General features: G+C 49.6%; 1 protein-coding gene across 4 annotated transcripts in view; it reads left to right on the top strand.

The window, feature by feature from the left end:
• Positions 1-18,834, top strand: part of NRG2 (neuregulin 2) — a 156,313-nt gene extending 137,479 nt beyond the window's left edge. For 2 of the 4 annotated variants that reach the window (XM_032124571.1, XM_032124570.1), the window contains 6 exons: positions 5,624-5,647; positions 9,792-9,894; positions 10,791-10,914; positions 12,207-12,334; positions 14,788-15,012; positions 16,386-18,834. In XM_032124571.1, the coding sequence (XP_031980462.1) occupies positions 5,624-5,647; positions 9,792-9,894; positions 10,791-10,914; positions 12,207-12,334; positions 14,788-15,012; positions 16,386-17,028 (1,247 nt within the window). In that variant the 3' untranslated portion in view covers positions 17,029-18,834. The remainder of the gene's footprint in view (positions 1-5,623; positions 5,648-9,791; positions 9,895-10,790; positions 10,915-12,206; positions 12,335-14,787; positions 15,013-16,385) is intronic. The other 2 variants (XM_032124569.1, XM_032124568.1) reach the window with 1 other exon arrangement.
• Positions 18,835-19,092: the final 258 nt, after the last annotated feature.

Below are 19,092 nucleotides of genomic sequence, written 5' to 3'. Positions count from 1 at the left end.
TGTGATGTTTCTTTATGTTGCTGTTCCAACCATATGAGCAGGTGCCTACTGCCAGCCCTCCTGGATATATACACCACTGCTTGAAAATGAAGAGAAAATGTTAAAGATGGAGGTTTTTTCCCATGTCATGCTCACACTGTTGCTATTTTCTAACAGATGGGTGCAGAGGAACTCACTAGGAATTGTATTAGTGGGGTAGCTCAGAGTCTGTCCTGACTCCATCCACACATAAGGCTGATGGATCAAGGTTAGGAGATCATATTGTTTAGGTTTTAACTGTGAGAAGAAACCCTTATAGAGGGACATTAAAGCAACATTTAAATCAGTTGAAATTTAAACTGCAGAGAATTAATAATGGCAGGGAGCAGAGGGGACAGTGATTGTTTGCAATCACTGTGTGAAACAGGAATGCCCTGGCAGAGGAGAACAGAGAGAGTTAATTCCATGGGTGATGAGTCATTAAATCCTCTTACTAAAATGTTTTTCACATCAAAGTCTTCATGACTCCATGTCTCCATAGACAAACTCGTGGCAGTAGCTGTCAGGTGGCTCCTGTGGTACAGGTACCTGCAGAGCCACAGACCACAGGAGTCTCTGTCCCTGCCTTAGTGAGAACAGAACACATCAAACTCTTGTTCCACAGCCAGAATGAATCCCTGTCAATAGGATCCACGGACCATTTAGCCTCTGCAGCCAGATTTTCCTCTCTGCTGGCACACCTGGGTGAAGAGTGCAGCAATATCCAAAACAGGCAGGAAGTCTGAGAGCTTCTGCTGGGTGCTGGAGGCTCACCCAGTGTAGAGCTGCCTCCTGGGCCCAGCTGCACAGGCACAGCTATGCCTTGTAGCTCTGCCCAGAAGACAGAACCATGTCCAAAATCATCTTTCCTTCTAAGAAACTCTTTGTTCAAAGCTGGGCTGGCACCTGTATTTCATAGCTGCCTGTTCTACATCAGATCAAGATCTACCTCTGTCTCGTCTCTTCTCTCTTCTGAATCAACTTTGCAGGTCTTTGTAAAATCCTCCTGGAGGTTTACTCATAACTTGCCAGGCTTTGGGCTGGCTGGTTGTAAAGGTTTTGTAGAACACATTGGCAGCTGTTTCAGTCCTGGTGCCGCTGAGATCCTGAGAGTTAAACGTGGTCAGCAGGAACATTTACATGTTTCCTAAGTCTGCACATTTGGATTCTTTCCACTTGTGATTTATGGAACAGTTTAGAAATTTGGGATAAAGTTTTATATTTATGCTTCCCTCTTGCCTGTGGAAACGGAAACTTCATCTTAACTTTGCTGTTTATTCATCTCCACAAATAATCATCACCAATCTGGAGGACAAATGTCATACCATTCATCTTGGTTAGTGAAATATCTTCATTTTCTACTTTGTGATCCAATTAAAGTTGCAGTCCGTGGCCTGGCTGTAAACACCCTGGAACAGAGCTGACATTCATATGCAATGTCATCTAGCATATTCTCCATTTTTACACCGTATTTAATTCTTGGTTTCTTTACAAATTGAATTTTAATTCATACTTGGAGCCTTCCTACTGGTCTGCTTGGAAACAGAGAGCAGGATTTTCAGGTATCCATTGGGAGAGCAGCTTTGTCTTCAGCCTGTTCCCACAGCAGCACACGAACTGGCTCTGGTGCTGCTGGCTAAGCCATCGTGGAGCAGTGTAGGTTTACTGGGCCAGAGGCTTCTTGTTTCTCTGGAGGATGGTCCCTTTCCCCCAGCACTCACCAGGCTGTGGCCAGGGGTGTGTTGGTCACCACCCTGAGAGGTAGAAGTGACCCTTCTGAGGGGTGGCCTCTGGATCCTGGCTCCTCACACTGAGCTCAAGTGTCCTCGTGAGCAGAGGGATAAATGTACTGCTTCAGGCTCTTCTGGGAAGAGTCTAGATCTGAATTTTAGCTTCTCTGTTCACCTCACTTATTCAGCAGTGGTTTCCTTCCTGTTGTGACTGCAATATAAAAATGATAAGTGAAAGATTACTTCTTTATTTTACCTAACTCTCTGCTTCCTCCTCCACCTCTCACTCATCTGACCCCCAAACCAGTATTTAGCAGCATTTTAAATTCCACAGACATTCTGCAGCTTCCCTTCAGTGACCCAGTAACTGCTGACCACTGAATTAGAGGGGGATGGCTACACCTTGGTGTGGCTGGGTAATTACAGGGTGGTGGTGGTTTAGCAGGGCAGGGTTATTCCTCTCCCCTGGACACAGCACAGGTTACCCTTGGGATCTCCTAAAGCTAATGGCATGCTCATCCACAGCCCATTTGGAATACTCTGTTGTTACGTGTTTGGACTCTTGATGCTGACAAAATCAGTTTTATTGATGCAGTACTGGAGAAGGTAAATGGCCGTGGAGGTTGTGGAACACTTACAGACTTTCTGTTCCTGGAGATCCCACGTGCCACTCAGCTCCCAACACACACAGTGTCCTCTGTCCCCATCGTGACCCCTGTCTTGCACTGCTCCCTGTATGCCCCAGGAAAAACCTGAATCAGAGCCCTGCAAGTGCTGCTCTTGTCAGTACAATTGATTAGCAACAAAATTATCATCAGTTTATTATCTTGCTAGTCCTCAGATGTCAATTCTCCACTTTGTTTCTTGCCTTGGAGCATGCTCTGTGTCCCAGAGAGCGTATTTTGAGGGAATAATGTGCAGTAACTAAGCATCTTATCGACGTTCTTGGGCAATCTGAAGTCCAAGTGAGCACAGGCACAGTTTTCACAGCTGTTTTCTAAGGCTTTTATCCATTTTAACCATCCTATAAATCTACAGTTCAGTGAGAGTCATCTTGCTTGAGGTGTTACTCCTACGGGAATACTTTACATTAAATGTTTTTGTCTGTTCATCTTTTAAAATAACTCCAATACATCACAGTCAGAAAGTCACTGCAGATGAAGCAAATGCAGGACTTTGTCTTTTGTCGGATGCTGAGAAACAGCATTTTCAGAAAGGTTCAAGAGGCACATTTGGAATGAGATTTTCCAAAGAAACTTGTGTCCCCAGTTCAGCTATCCTGGGGAGTCTCACAGCACTTCAGGGTGCTCAGCTGTAGCCTCTTGCCCTGACCAGGGAGGATGTGTGGAGAGCAGACAGAAGGATGATGATGAAGGTTATGAGAAAAATGCTGTGCCAGTTTGCTCAGCCTACAGCTGCCATCTCAGGGCTGTCTCACTCTAGTTTATTTGCGTGGTAGCCTCTGGATAAATTGCTTCCAATGGAGCTTGTCCTGTGCGAGCTGGAGAGCTCTGCTGCACTCCGCAGCACTGCATCTCTCAGTTTGTCTCTGCTGGTGGGATTGATCCACTTCACTTCAGCCATCACAAAGCTTCCCTCTGCCACGAGCCTGAGGTGCAAAACACCTCCTCATTGCAGCCACCTCCATCAGCCTGGCATGAATCCCTGTCTGGAGGAGCCAGAGGACCTGCCTAGACCTCCTGCCTCCCAGCAGGCAAGCGTGCCAGGCTGGTGGTCTGACTGGGAAGGTGAGTGGGACACAGGTGGAGTGAACTGTCCCAGGACACAGGATGTGCCCACCAGGAAAGGCTGAGGGAGTTGGGATTGTTCAGCCTAAAGAGAAGCTTTGGGCTGACCTAATTGCAGCCGTCCAGTACCTGAAGGGAGATGACAAGAAAGATGGAGAGATTTAGAAGGGCCTGGAGGGACGGAACAAGGGGGAATGGCTTCAAACTGTCAGAGAGCAGGTTTAGATTGGATATTAGCAAGGAATTCTTCCCTGTGACAGCAATGAGACACTGGCACAGGTTTCCCAGCCAGCTGGCTGTATCTGCTCCCTGAGGCTGGGGAGCCAAAAGAAGCAGCAGTTCTGACATGAGAGGGGAAGGCTCAAGCTCCCCAGGTCCTGCCCACCCCCTCTGTTCGCACAGGCATTTCTGAGTTTGCAAAAAAGTGAAAATGTGAGCAAAACCATGAAAATGTTTTGAATTGCAGCCATTTCTGGCTGCAGCTGTTGCAGCAAATCCTGGAACAGGGAGAAATGTGTGCATGCAGATGGACCAACAGCTGAGATTTATAGATGAAGTCTGAGGTATCTCTACATGCATTTGTCAGTGTCAGGGGAAACAGGTGTGTGCAATGGTAGGAAGACTTAGGAGTAGGTCAGGGCTGGATGTGATAACCAAGTGGTTTAGGATGGATATATTCTGTCCAGTTCTCTGCTGCCCACCACATTATGTCCACGTCACTGCCACACATACAAAATGACTGTGAAATGCACTGTAGAGTTTGCTGTTCCTTTTACACAAATGTGAGATGTGAAGCAGAGAGCAGCCAGGTTTTGTGGCCTTTAAATTATACAAGATCTTAAAGAACCCCAACTCCTCCCCTCCCCAACACCCCCCAAACATCAGCATTGTTTTGAAGAGAAGAACCTGCTTTAGAACACGTGTTTACATGTTCCATAACGATTAGTGCTAATCCCCCCCCCCACCTAAATTTTGAACAGCACTGCAAAAGAAAGCCAATATTTCTGTGCAGCAAAAAGCAGTTCCTATGGAAAATAGAGTAAATAAATCTGGACATCTCCAAGCTGCAAAAAATCTTGTGTGTATGGTGATTGGGAGCAGCAGAGCTCACTTTTGTGTATGGTGGTAAGTATGGAGAACTTTCATGTTTATGTAAGAAAAGCTGTCTTTAGGTGAGGTCTGTACCAGGAGAATTACTAAAAAGTCGGGATACCTGTTTTGCACTGTTGATTCATTGGATAAACTCCTGTGCTCAGCACTGTCTCTGCAAGATGAACTGATGTGCTGAGTGTGAATCTGAAAGCACGTGCTCCACTCTGGGCTCTCTGCAGCACACTAAAACAATGCAGAACCACGGCAGAAGTGCAGTTGGGAAGGCCACAGGCTTGAGGGAAGCTTTCAGTGCAATCTGCACTTTTAGATGCACTGCCTTGCCCAGGCACCTCATCCCTCGCAGCATCCGTGGTTCGCGGCAGCTCCAGGCTGCCCGGGGCAGGGCTGGCAGGGCCAGGGGCTGGAGGGGCTGAGCTGCCAGGGCTGCTGTGCCCCTGGGCCAGGTGTGAGGGTGTGGGCAGCAGGACGGTGCTGGCGAGCCCCAGGCCCCAGCAGGAGCCCTCACACCCCTGTGCCCAGCGCTCCTCCCAGGAGCACAGCCCCCGGGCACACCGGGGCGTGGGAGACTGGCCAGGGCAGATTTGCCCTGTGGAAAGGGAATGAATGGTTTCTACCAGGCTCATGCAGTCTCTATGTGTTTTGACCTGTCAGGAGTTGTTTCAGAACAAGTGTACCTTTCCTAGTTTGTTTTTTTTTTTTTTCCCTGCCTAAACAGTGAATTCCATATCAGGTACTAACAAACATGGCTCATCTCAAAAGAATTCATAATTAACTGAAAGAATTCATAATTAACTTCCACTGCAATTTGTTTGGGTCTTTCTTTGCATAACATGTGAGTTGTGGTGGGGGTTTGAAATGCTCTGAAGCGTACAGTGTCTCTGTGTGAGTGCTGCTGAGCCTACCAAAAGCTAACCTGCTGTAACTGCACAGTGTGTGTGTTTGTATTTTAGAGTTCTCTGACAGACCTGTTTTCTTTTTCTCTTTCTCTTCCTTGTCTTCTTTCTGCATTGGCAGAGCATCTTGGATTTGAATTAAAGGGTATGGAACAACCATTCATTTATTAATCAGAAGCCATTAAGAGCTTCCCACATTATATTTATGGCTTTAATGGGATGATTAAAAAATCAGCTATTCTGTTCTCTTCCCTGGCACCAAGATAGATGTTTGGATTGAAAAAAACCACCAAAACATCAACCAAAACCAAAGCAAAGCAAAGCACAAATTCTAAATGCAAACCTATAAAAATGCACGTGTATTTTTAGCAGCACTTTTTTCTTTGTTCCAAGCAGCGGCGTGGTGTGCGTGGCATGACTGGGATGTTACGATTGCCATACGTCTCCATTCAACATGCTTTTGTGTATTTAACTGAAAAGCTGGAGTCTGTGTCCATCCAAAAGGTTGCCTTGGGGAACGGGCAGGCATTCCAGGAATGGGAAGACAAGTTCTAGAACTATCAGGGCTTTTCTAGGAACTGCCATCCCGGACACACTAACCTCCACCGGATCCTGCAAAGAGTCAAGATGGGCTTTGCCGTTCCTCTTCCCGAAATCTAGCAGCTCATTTTGGTCCTTGAGCAGGATGAAATTGTTCCAAGAAAGATGGCATGAGACAAGTTAGTCTAGAAAATTATCCCAAGGAAGTCAGTAGCTGCCCATGGGAGTGGAGGGTGTAATGCTGAGTACCCCGGTGGCAAGCTTGGGAAAACACTGCAGTAAGTCAAATGCTTTTAAAAATATCCCCTTTGGGCATTTACCTGCTCCTGCCCAGTTGCTCATAACCATATTATTTTCCTTCCATTCTCCTCAGTCTGGTCTTAGATATAGATCAAGTTATCCTTTGAATAAGTAGTGGGGAAATCAAATCCTTGAGGCAAGGTTTCCCTGGAGTGTACAAACCAAGAGCAGGGAGGGCTGCTCAGGTGGGAGCAGAGAGATTGGGCAACCTGGGATGGTGGAAGGTGCCCCTGCCCATGGCAGGGGGGTTGGAACAAGATGAGCTTTGAGGTGCCTTCCAACCCAAACCATTCTAGGATTCTGTGATGATTCCAGGATTGATCACTTAAAAGCATTGACCTGGCAGCGTCAGCTAGAGCAGATCTTCACATGAGGATACTTCAATTCCCTTTGCTAGAGGTATGGGGACACCAGTATTTCAGCTGAGGATCCTAACTTGCCTTCTGAGGTCCCTGAGATGGAGGGACATTCCCTAACTGAAGCTGGAGAAATCTATCTCCTCTAGGTTTTGCATGCCTGATCCCCCAGGACTGGAGTGCAACCCCCAGCAGTCCTTCCCCGATGCAGAAAATGTGTGAATTTTGTAGTCAGGGCACTTCAGAGAAAGCGGTGCTGCTAATGCTAATACACTTAAACGAACTTTAAAACGGAGGATTTTTGACATCCCTTTTTTGTTGACCTCTTGTCCTTCTCCTCATCCATTCTCAATGTCACCACAGAACCGCACACATCCTGTTCCCAGTCTGCAGCCGTCTCTCCTCTGTCATTCGTCTGTCACTGTCATGCCTTGCTGGGACACCGTGGCTGGACTGTGACTGTTGGCATTGTGTGGCACCCCATGGTTTGTTCATAGCTGTAAAGTGCTGTAAAGTGCCGATGCTGCTGCTGCTGAAGACGTGGTGTTTGTAGAGCGTAGAGACACAAACGGACGAGCCCTGCTCTGGGATCTCACCTGCCCAAATACAAAGTTGCAGCGTGCACTCTGTTCTTTCCTTTCTGTTGTTGTTGAGATGGTTTTGTGCAGCATGAAGATACTGTTATTGAGCATCAACTTTAATGAGATGGTGGGAGCCAAGCTAAATTACTATCAGCAGATCATTCAATTTTTAGTTTGCAGCAGTGATGCACAGCCTCACACTTCACTGCTTCACGTAGCAGAGCTGTCAGCTCGAGACAGAGAGGCCAAATCTGCATTGCTGACCAACTGAAACATTCCCCGTGCAATTCAGGTGAAGGTTCAGGACAGTCAGACACGCCAGAGTCAGGGTCTCATACCGACATGATCACCAGAACAAAGGCTGGGATTTGAGCCTTGGCCAAAGAATTTTGTCCTGTTATAGGTAAAAAAAAACCAACCCAAACAACCAACAACAACAACAAAAAACCCAAACCAAAATAACCCCCCGTAGTTTTAATGTCTTTGCTCTTTCTTCCTCCTCCACGATTCAAAGGGCATGATTTATACTTAGGGAAAAAAGTCTTTGTAGCAAAAAACACTGCTGGTGAAGAATCTTTGGAAAAATTGGCTTGATGGATGAGTCCATGCTGAAAAGTGACCTCCCTCCCAGCCTTTTTGGGTTTTTTTGTTAAAGTAGTTTTTGCCCAGTGCCATCCATAACCAGGATGTGATCCCAGCTGGTTTTCCTAATTTATGTAAAATCTCTAAAACTCCTGTCTGAAGGAGAGAGCTGTACAACTGTAATCCGGGTCCCAAAGATGTGCAAGAGTGAGAAAACGTGTCTGCCATGGTTGTGATGCCTGGAATAGGGCACCCATACAAAAGAAACATGTCATTGAAGGAGAAGTTTCGCCCCAGAGTGTGTTCTTCCCCCATTCCAGCTCCACCTGGTGCCTTGTAGGGGAAAAAAAAGACCCACAAGAATGCTTTGTTTATTGTATTTTGCATCTTCATGCCAGGGTTGTCTTACTTCCCAGCCCTTGTTCACCAAACCTTTCTCCATTCCCATTTTGAGAGTTAGAAAGAGGTAGCACATTTTTCCTAGCACCTTTTTTTCTCCAAAAATGCTTTTTCCAACCTAGAAAGGCAAGCTGAAATTGTTCTAAATATGCAGTTGTCTGGAATGTTTCCTTGCTTCCCGCTCACTTTTTTTCCCTGAAGTCCAGTCCCAGGGGTTTCTGGGACCAGACCTGTTTCTCTTCTGGTTTTGTATTTGAGTGTTTGGTAGCACAGGGGTATCACGTGGTCTGTTCAAGGCATTTTGAGTGGTGTGGTAAAGCACACTGAGCACATTCAACCATGGCATGACCTTTACTGCCTAATCTAGATGAAAAAAAAATTCAATGAATATTAAAGAAGGCACAAACCCCAGTAGCTTTAACACTAACACATAGTGTGGGGGCATGAGGACATCGTTCATAGCTGCTGAACTGAAACACTCATGGCAGCTCGGCACTGAATCCTTCTCTCAGTCATCCAGCTGGAGAACCAAATTGCCTCTGCTGCTCTCAGTGGAGCTTGCTGGATGTCACATCTGCTCTGCTGTAGCCATGGAGGAAGAGGTGTCCTTGCCATGGTGTTGCTGCCTAGGTGCAGTACAGTTACACTCCAAGCGAGATCCAAGCATTTCCTGGGAGCTCTGGTTGATGGGAATCAATCACCTCACTTCCAGCACAGTCTGGGTTTTGATGCAAGTGACTGGCTCTTCTGGTTTGAAAGGTAGCCCGTGACACATGCTGGTATTTGAGAGAGGCAGCAGCAAGCTGCTTACGTTTTGTGTGTGCCTCTGAGTTACCTGGTGCAATGGAATCAATCGCCTCCTAGGCTTTCATTAAAAATCCATAACTGGTTCCTACAGTCTGATTACTCCACTCCCTTTTTTTCTTTGCCTGACACGCTATCACTTTTCCATCCTCATGCTGCTTTTTGACTGTTCCAGGATGTCCCTTTCAGCACCTACATGCTTTGGGGCCTGTTGCTCGGTGGTCCTCCCACACCACCCAGCTCCAGGGCATGCAGCTGCTGCAAGGCACGGGCATCCTGAGCCGGGCAGAGCAGAGCCTGTGATAAGGGATCACAGGACGTGTGTGCTCATGGTGAGTGGGGCATGCTCTAGGGCTTCTGTGCTAGGTGACCAAGGCACCGGAAAGGGGTGGATCTGCTGGAAGGGAGAGGAGATTTTTGGGGCTTTTTGAGATTAGTCACTGTGGGAAAAGAAGGGAAGGTGAGAAGTGTGAGTGCAGAAGGGGTGAGCTACCGAGTGAGAGAGGGCAAAGGCACAGGGAGACACAAAGAGTCTTTTGAGGGGTGAGTAAGGTTGGGCCAGCTGGGCTCAGGCCTGGGGCAGCCATTAGATGGGCAGTGGATTGGTAGGAGGTCTGCCCAAGCCCTGTCCTCTGTCTCACCCCACGCAGTGCTGGTTCCTGTGCAGCCAGACGCAGCCCTGGTGCTGGAGCCCATCGGTAACCGGTTCCTTTCTCTCCATTTGCAGAAGCAGAAGAGCTCTACCAGAAGAGGGTTTTAACCATCACGGGAATCTGTGTTGCCTTGCTTGTGGTGGGCATCGTCTGTGTGGTAGCTTACTGTAAAACCAAGTGAGTATGGGGGGCTGGCAGGCAAGAACTGGCCAGAGGTTAGTGAGTGGCAGTGTTCATGTTCCACACTTTCGTGCTTTTCACCCAAATGCAATTTTCAGGAGATGATGTGCTGTGGTACCCCCAGGAAGGTCTCATGCAGGAGGCTGGTGAAGCTGTCTACCAGGCTGTGTCTCAATAGGATGTTTTCCTGGCACCATTTGCTTATCCCCTGGAACAGCATCAGTTGGCCCAGCCAGGTGATGCTGTGTTACAGGCAAAAGCTGGCCCCCAAGCCAGCAGCTCAGCTTCTGCCAGCAGAAGCACACTGGGCTGTTGTTCAGGAGCTGTGGGCTCAGCTATGTACATTGCAGGGACTTTTGGAGCAATTCTAATGGAACAGGAGACTTGGGAACCTCTTTTATGGTCAGCCTTCCCTGCCTGGACAGCAGTTTTCGCTCTACTCTGCCTGCACCTCAGTTCAGGGTGCCCCTGGGACTCTGTGGGTCTCGTGGAGCAGTGTCCCACCATGGGCATGGGTAGGCTTTGGCACTTTGTCCTTAATGCAGGACAGGTCAAGTGCTTTGTCACCAAGGCCAAGTCAGGACTCCCCCTTTTCCTTCTCTCCACTCTTCTCCTCTGCTGCCAGCTGGCTCTGCTGCATTGTACTGGGCCTTGTCTTGAAAAGGGGACCCTGGACCCAGCTTCCCAAATTGTCCATGATAAGAGAAGTTCACCTTTTGTTCAGAAAGGCAGTAGGAGGTGTTAAGTGTTGCACGCTTTGTTTCTTGTTGTTTGCAACTTTCCGCAAACACCATTGGAACATTCACATGTCCAAGATTTGCCTTTTCTTTCATCTCTGGGGGCAGAGAGCCCCATGAGAGAAGTGTTCCTAATAGATTTTTTCTGTTCTAAAGGAAACAAAGAAAACAAATGCATAACCACTTGCGGCAGAACATGTGTCCTGCTCATCAAAACCGGAGCCTTGCGAACGGGCCAAGCCATCCACGTTTGGATCCTGAGGAAATCCAAATGGCTGATGTAAGACCCTTTGTCTCCATCTCCCTGCATGCTGCTGAGGGGCTCTTTTCCACCAGGGATTTGACGTGGATGTGTATCCTTACACACCTGCGTGCGTATGTGTGAGGAGAAAAACGCAAACAAACTTGGGCAAAAAGATAAGATAGACATGCATAGAAACATTTCCAAAACCAACCTCTGAAGGGAAATGTGATTTTGCTTTGAAGTACAGGATGAGATTCGGACATTTGGGATAGGCTTGTTTTGATTAACCAAGTGTGACCCTGATTTCCACTAGGAGAGATGTTCCCAGTGTTTCCTGTTTATTATGCTATCCTGTCAAGTCCCACTTTGCGGGATGACAAATGGGATCAGCGTGGCAGTGACCAGAGACACCGTGGTGAAGCACATCGTGGTGATGTGGTCAGCTGTCCATCAGCCCACCTGCCCACGCCAAGGGTTCTGTCCTGGGCAAGGTGGCGAGTCCTGGTGGGATGCCACTGTCACACCAATGAGAACAATTTAAGTCTCTTTAGGACAGGATCCAGAGGGCAGTTCGGCCACTCTTGTGACTTCAGTCGCATGAGATTCCCATCAAACCCCGTGAACTCAACAGGGCCATCAGTGGGCCTAAGTGCCTTGCTGAACCAGGGCCTTGAAAGGGGTCAGAAAAAGGGACGGGGGAGGCAGAGCCAAACAAGAAGTACTGTTAGAAATGAGTCCAATGAATCACCTGCAGGCTCTGTTGGGTCACCCTTTGGGTGTTAAAATTCAGCTAGGTTGGATCCCAGCCATGAAGGATGGGGGAAAGGGAGTTCTAAGAACCACAGCCCTCTGGTCCCATAGTACTGACTCTCCCAGAGAGCTTAGTGTCCCTGTGAAAAGCAGGACTGGCTGTTAGATGAAGGAGTATCTCAGATAAATATTTGGATCACATCTGGTGTTTCTGTAGGACTCACCTGTGACAGATTTCACGTTGTTCTCTTTTTGCTGGTACTCGGTCAGGTGCCTGCTGTGGGCAGAGAGGTGTCTCTGCTCAGTAGCTACACGTGGTACCACTGTCCTCTGGGGAACCCCCTGGCTCTCCAGACCCTTCTGCAGTCCCTGGACCACAGCCCTCTTCCAGTGTTCAAAGTGAAGGGGCACAGAAGAGCCTCCACTCTCCTTGTCCCCTCCCGTAGGGTGCAGACCTTCTGGGTTCACTCAGTCCTCACCTGATTTCATCAGAAATAATCAGGCCACTTAATTTTTCTTCAGCAGCAGGTGGCTTCACAGACGGGTGGCTGATCTGTATGGTTCTTCATATTTTGCAGTATATTTCTAAGAATGTTTCTGCCACTGAGCATGTGATCCGAAGGGAAACAGAGACAACCTTTTCGGGAAGTCACTCCTGCTCCCCATCTCACCACTGCTCCACAGCCACTCCAACGTCCAGCCAGAGGTGATGTATACCATTTTCTCTGGATCTTTCTCCTGCTATTTGCCATAGGATGGTGTGAGATTCTAAGGTTTTCCTTTCACCTCCCTTTCTGTTTTCACTTGGTGTTTGGCTCTGTAGTGGCATACAGGCCATGTCCACCCTGCAGGACTTTGCAGGCACAGCTGGTTAGTGAGAGGTATGGAAAAGTGTGTTCCTTGACCTGCAGGGAGGTGCCAGCAGGATCCTGCAGCACTGACAGAGCTGGAAAACAGGAGGAAATGAACCTGTGCTTCCATGCTTTGCACAGACCCAAACGGGAGGATGCATGTAGGAAAGGTTTTGCAGGTTTGTGTTTGCAGCCACACTGGACATCTGAAGTACTTCATTAAGCACACACAGGTTATCTGTTTCATATTTAAAACGTATTTGCCTTGTGGGAGACAAAGTACACAAAACACCACAAAATGTTTTGATCGGTTCCTCAGAGTCAGGGTCTGACTTGGAAGTCACAGGTTTCGACCAGAAAGAAAATGCTCTTGTGCAATTTATCAGCCTCAGGTGGTGGCACCTCTTTCACTGGAAGTCATTCTGAAGCTTTTGGGAAAAGTGAGTCTAGCAGGAAAGTACCAATCATGCTTGTGACACAGGATGAGACATATTTTTTGTTTTCATTTCAAAATAACCATTGGGGAAAGAACAGCACAGCTTGGAACCTGGATTTCTCAAGGTTTTTGAGAACATTTAAATTGCAGATGGATTTCCCTATTTTTATCATGTCCAGAAGAGTTCTTCAAATGGCCTAAAGAAAGTCCTGTGTTGTTTTGAGTTTGGATGTTCCAGTTCCTCCTCTTAGACAGCTCTTGTGCTTCTTCCAGAGACTGGTTTTCCTTGGAGATCACTTGCCTTTGATACAAGTGGCTCACATCCTTCATTAGCCTGATGGGGTTGTCTCCATTCATGCAGGAATGCAGGAATTCTTCCAGCTAAAGCTCATAGATGGCTCCAGGCAGGTTTCCTTAGGGTCCAGGCATTCCTCAGGGTTGAGCAAGTACTCTCAGTTACAATGGGCAAGATCAACTTCAGATGTTGAACTTGGGTTTTCAGGTGAATTCCTCCCCAGATTCCTCTGGCTATACCCACAGCAAGTAGAGAGGGAGCCAGGGATGACTTGATGCGCTGGGAATGACTCCTTTTCCCAGGGAAATCCCACTCCTTGTGAGCTAGATGATACGTTTTCCAGGTTTTTGTGCATTCATACTCTTCAGCCCAGCCCTGGTTAGGTGTGTTCGAGCTTAAGCCAGGTGCACAGAGGCTCCTGTGCCTGCACAGCTGCACCTTGCTGGCCTTCCATACTCACTTCAAAGGCCTGGGCCATCCCTGGGCACCTTCTGAAGATGCAAAGGTGTGTCTGGAGGGCAGCATTAGCTCATGACAGCTGTAGGGAGGAACCTACCTTGTGTAGCTTCTGGTCCTGGCTACCTGCCACCTCATTTTCCTGAGTCAAGTGCAGCAAGCAGGTGCTTCTTGAAGTCATGCCAGAGGCAAACTACTGGCATAATCAGGCTCCATTTTAGTCCATCAGCGCCTCTAATGAGGACGCTGTTTGAAGTTATAAATGAGCATGTGCCTGGAGCCATCAATAATTAACAAGTTCTTGGGAAGTCTTAATGAGGGCTGCTCTCCTCTGTAAACCCCCACCCAAAAGTCCTCCACCCACACAGCTCCATCTGGCGCAGTTTGGGCGTTCAGAGGGGTTGCTCTAATGGATCATGTATTTCTGCAATGGTGGGGGTCAGCGTGGTGGCCGTGGCAGCAGTGGGACCCCAGCATGCAGGTGGCCCCGCGTGTCCCCGGTGAGTCCTTGTGGGATGTCCTCCTTGCACCAAGACTGGGGCAGGTGGGGCTCCAACTGCTCAGCACATCATAGTCTTTGTCTAGCACCTTGAAAGTGTTTTGCTGCCAGAATCTTTGGTAGACTTTGCTCTGCTAATTTTGAGTGGCTTCTCCTGGCTCCTCTCTGGTAGCGATTCCAAAGGGGCTGTCACTTGGCAGTGCAGGTGGCACATTTGAAGGAACTTGGCTGACTTGCCTTGGCATAGCCAATGTGTTGTTCCACACCCAGAACACTTTGCAAGCACAAAGCAGAATGGCCCTGGCCTCTCTCCAGAGGCTGTCCCATCCTCCTCCCAGCCTTTTATGCAGTGGTGGGATAAATACCTGCTATTGCATTGGTTTACTTTCTTTGTCCTCTAATGGCATCTCCCAGAAGGAGCAAAGAAAGGCAAATCAAAGGTAGGGTTGGGAATCTGGGCATCCCTGGCCAGATGTATCCTAATGAGAGAGAGAGAGAGAGAGAAGGGGGACCCCAGTGCAGAGGTACAGAGCTGAGCGTGAGCAGTGCCTGTGTGCAGGTCTTTGGAGACGAGCTGGGTGGGGATTCCTTGCTCACTGTCCATACGGGCTTTGCTCCACAGACACGAAAGCCACACCTGGAGCTTGGAGCGAACAGAGAGTCTGACTTCAGATTCCCAGTCTGGGATAGTGCTGTCCTCAGTGGGAACCAGTAAATGCAACAGCCCTGCGTGCGTGGAGGCACGGGCTCGCCGCGGGGCCACCTTCTGCATCGAGGACCAGCGGAGGCCCACGACGCAGTACCGCGACTCGGTGGATTCCCTGCGGGACTCACCCCACAGCGAGAGGTCAGACCCCACTGCTTGGTGCCACCACAGCACAGCAGAGGAAAGCCATGCCTCTGTGCCAAACCCAAAAACGTTTGCCTTTGCCAGCCCTAGAGCAGCAGTGCCATGGTAGAATTGGGGAAACTTCAGCTCTGGTCCTACCAGAGGAAGCCACTACGCCAGGAGGCCGCTCTGGTCGGGGCAGCAGCCAGCTCTGCACCCTGCTGGCAATGTAGGTTTGGAGCACAGGGATGACAGGAGTGGAATATGCCTGGCTGCAGTCAGCAACTGAGAGAACACCCTGGGTAGCTCCAGCAGGGTCTGGCCCTCAGGTACCTGGGGAAAAGGTGTCTGTCCTCAGCACAGTCCTGGATGGCCAGGTGAGAGGGTGCTGCATGTGGGCACAGCCCTGGGACACGACTTGGTATGACCCAGCTTTCCAAGGAACACAGCTGCAGAGCTGAGACACCAGCAGAGGCAGTAACAGTTGTCCTCTCCCCAGTCTGGTTCCTCATGGAGCAGAAGCACATCTCCACCCTTGCTCCAGCCCTTTGCAGGTAGCCATGAGTGACTCTTGGTGGCCACATGGTCGCTTTTGGGCAGTTACCCTTCAAGGCAGTGGAACTTGTCCATGGGGCAGAGGAGAAAGGCAGCATCTCCTGCTCTCATTCCTGTTGCTGGTCCATTCAGGCAGGCTGACCCAGCTCCTATGGAGATCTCATACATCACAAAACACAAGGGTAAAATGGCCCGGGATGAGTGAGGGAGCCTGGGCAGGTGGAACTGGGCAGAGACACCATTGGGAATGTCAAGAGGAAATAAGATCTGCTCCTTAGAAAGAGGTGATGCTGAAGGAAGGGCTGTTTGGAGAGGGGCTAGACCAGACCAGTGAGTGACTACACTGATGTTTTCACTGGAGTAGATGAAAGTGGTAGGTGGCTTCTTGAGACACAAGATTTTTGCTAAGTCAGAGAAAGCAATGCCCAGGGTTTCCCCATCTGCGGCCTGAGCAGGGGGAGGGAATTCCAGGGACCTTCCTCAGAGACATGCCTGGCAGCTCCAGAGGGAACAGAAAGCAGCTGTCAGGCAGATGAGAGGCAGTGAAGCCGTGACTCAGCCCGCTGGGAGATGCTGCGGGGTTTGCAGCGATGCAGAGTGGGAATTGTGCACCGAGTCCCTCGGGAGAAGCAGCTTGGGGATGTTCAGCACATGCTGCCCAAGTGCCCATTGAAGCCAGCAGCTCACCCTCCCTCGGCACAGCAGTGCGAGGTCCCTCCACGAGCAGGTTCACTGGAGGCCTCGTGGGTCCCTGGGCCAGGTGCTCAGCCCGGCGCGGGCTCAGCTGGTGTTTTTTGGGGTTGTTCGGTGTCTGAACAGAGGCGTTGCTTTTCCAGGTACGTGTCGGCCCTGACCACACCAGCACGCCTGTCGCCTGTTGACTTCCACTACTCGATGACCACGCAGGTGCCCACCTTCGAGATCACCTCCCCGAACTCGGCGCACGCCGTGTCCCTGCCGCCGGCGGCCCCCATCAGCTTCCGCGTGGAGGAGCAGCAGCCCCTCCTGCGGCGGTACCAGCTCCCCTTCCAGGACACGCAGAGGTACGACAGCTACTACCAAAGGAAGACCTACCTAAACGACAGCATGGGGAGCCTGCCCTCCAGCCCCTTCCGCATCACAGAGGACGACGAGTACGAGACGACGCAGGAGTATGTCACAGCGCTAGAGCAGCCAAAGAAAACAGCCAGCAGCAACAGGCGGTGGAAAAAATCCAAACTGAACGGGCACATCCCTCACAGAGCCAGAGCCGTCCGGGACTCCTTCTCCTTGAGCAGCGCCTCTTACAGCGAGTCTGACGAGGAGCTGGTGGCCGAGAGCACGCCGTTCCTAAGCACTCAGAACAATGAGGCGGCGCACACGGAGTCGCCGCCGCTGCACCGGCCGGGCGACAGCCGGACTCACTACTCGTGCCGCGGGCACAGCGCGCACGGCGACGGCGGCCGCGGCAGCCTCAAAGCGGACCCCGACCCTCTCTAGGCTCCTCCCGCTGCTCCCGCAGCCGTAACCCGCACGGAGGAGGCCGAGAGGAGGGAGGCGAGACGAGACAAAACAAAAACACAAAACAAAACAAATAAATATTTTTATTTTATATAAAAGAGGGGAAAAAACCCCAAAAAATATAACAAATAAAAATGTTTTATTTTCATTTTAGCAAAGTTGTCTTATAATAGCTAACGACAATGACTTTTTTATAGGGAATCTCTATTTATATGTAATGTCTTGATTTACAGCTTCCGAGAAAAAAAAGTAAAAAAAAAAAAAAAAAAAGAAGAAGAAGAAGAAGAGAAAACAAACAATAAAGTTGAAAAAAAGTGGGCCAATTTTTGACTACTTAAAAATAGAAAACAAAACTATCGTGGTGCCTTTTGCTGTATGCTAGTGCTGGGATTCATGCCGAGGATTCTGTTTCAGTAGCATTTTTAAGATCATAGATTTTTGTTTGGGAGACAACCTGTCAAAAGGGCGCTCTTCTGTTGGAAGAAAACAGCCTTGCCACTTTGCCCCGTACCCTGCTATTAATGATCTTATTCTTTAAAGTATTGTTTAAACACACATTAAGGACATGAGTGGGAGCATTTCCATTATCATGTCTAACGAGGATGTGTCTTGCCCTGTAAACTACTTGTATTTTCACTTAAATCAGGAGAAAAAGAAACCCAACAGCACCGTGCTGAAATGCAGAAATAACGTTTCTTTTGCCACACAGGTAGAAAGAGAAAACCAAATGGCGCAGCAGCAGCAGCCCTTACAATACAGCTCTCAACCTTTGGCCATCTCACCGGTGGGTCTGGAGCGGGGCTGGCACAGGTTCGTGGTGAAGCGAGGCAGACACCCCTGTGACCGCGGTGGGTCACACCCGTCACGTACCCTTGAATCCGGGTCGCTGAGCCTGCCCTGGCAGCCGGCCCCGCGCGGTGGTCCCGGCGGGCGAGGGCTCGTTCGGCCGCGGTGCCCGTGGCCACATGGCCGCCCCACCGCCGTGCTGGCCGCGGCCTCCCCTCGGCTGAGCGGCGCAGCGTTGGCCGTGGGGCTGCCGGAGCTGCGGTGTCCTGCGTGACGCCCTTGGCCGGGGTGCCGGGGGACACCCCCACGGCGGTGCCATGGCGCGGACGGCCGCGTGTCACCCTGGACACAGAGCCGGGCGGTCGCCGGCCACGCTGCCGCAGGGGTCAGTAGGACCCCGAGCGCTTTGGGCTCCTCTTGTGGCCCCTGCCTTGGCCGGGCAGGGCCGTGCGTGGGGCAGCCCAGCGAGCGGATTCTCCCGTACGGCCGTGCCACGTGTTGTAAAGACAGTTGTTACCGTCACGTCCTGCCATCGATGACGGACGTCGCGTTCCCAAACTCGGAGCAGCTCTGGCCATCGGCTCTGTGGTGCAAAGAGACAGTCCTGCGTGTCCAGGAGGCAGAGCATCCCCCGTGGAAGTGCCCCCCTCTCCTCAGTTCTCTGCAGCAAACCTGTTTACATTGTAGCCTGACTTTTTTCTTTTTATATTTTTACTTCTGCATGTCCTTTGCATTTCAGATACTGTAGATTGGATGCATGGTGAAGCTGTGACTGAGAAGATAATACAACAATTGACAGTGTATTATTTCATTTAACTTTTAGCAATAAAGTAACTAAACCCTCTATTCCTCACCCATGATGGGGTCAGATAGAAAACTCTGCTAATTTGTCATAAGATGATTGTCAAAGTTTGCTCTGGATTGTCTGAATGTCAGAACTCTTGACTGTTTAACACTTGAACATTTTTTATATTATAAATAAAATAAGAAATAACAAGCTGTGGGCTGCATTAATCTCAGGCCCTTTGGGGGGCAAATGGGGAGCTGTGACAGGCACCATAGACAGAATCACAGACTGGTTGAGGCTGGAAGAGACTTCTTCCACATTTCCTGCTCCACCAGGAGCTCCACCAGCTCACTCAGAGTCAGCTGCCCAGGCCTGTGCCCAGTCAGGGTTTGAATATCTCCAGGGATGGCAGTACCACAACTGCTTTGGGTAACCTCTGCCAGTGTTCGGTCCCTCTCAAAGCAAAAAGG

The sequence above is a fragment of the Corvus moneduloides genome, chromosome 15 (assembly GCF_009650955.1).
Source record: "Corvus moneduloides isolate bCorMon1 chromosome 15, bCorMon1.pri, whole genome shotgun sequence".
Lineage (NCBI taxonomy): Eukaryota > Metazoa > Chordata > Aves > Passeriformes > Corvidae > Corvus > Corvus moneduloides.
Note: the sequence above shows the minus strand (reverse complement) of the source record. Positions and strands in the feature narration are given on the sequence as shown.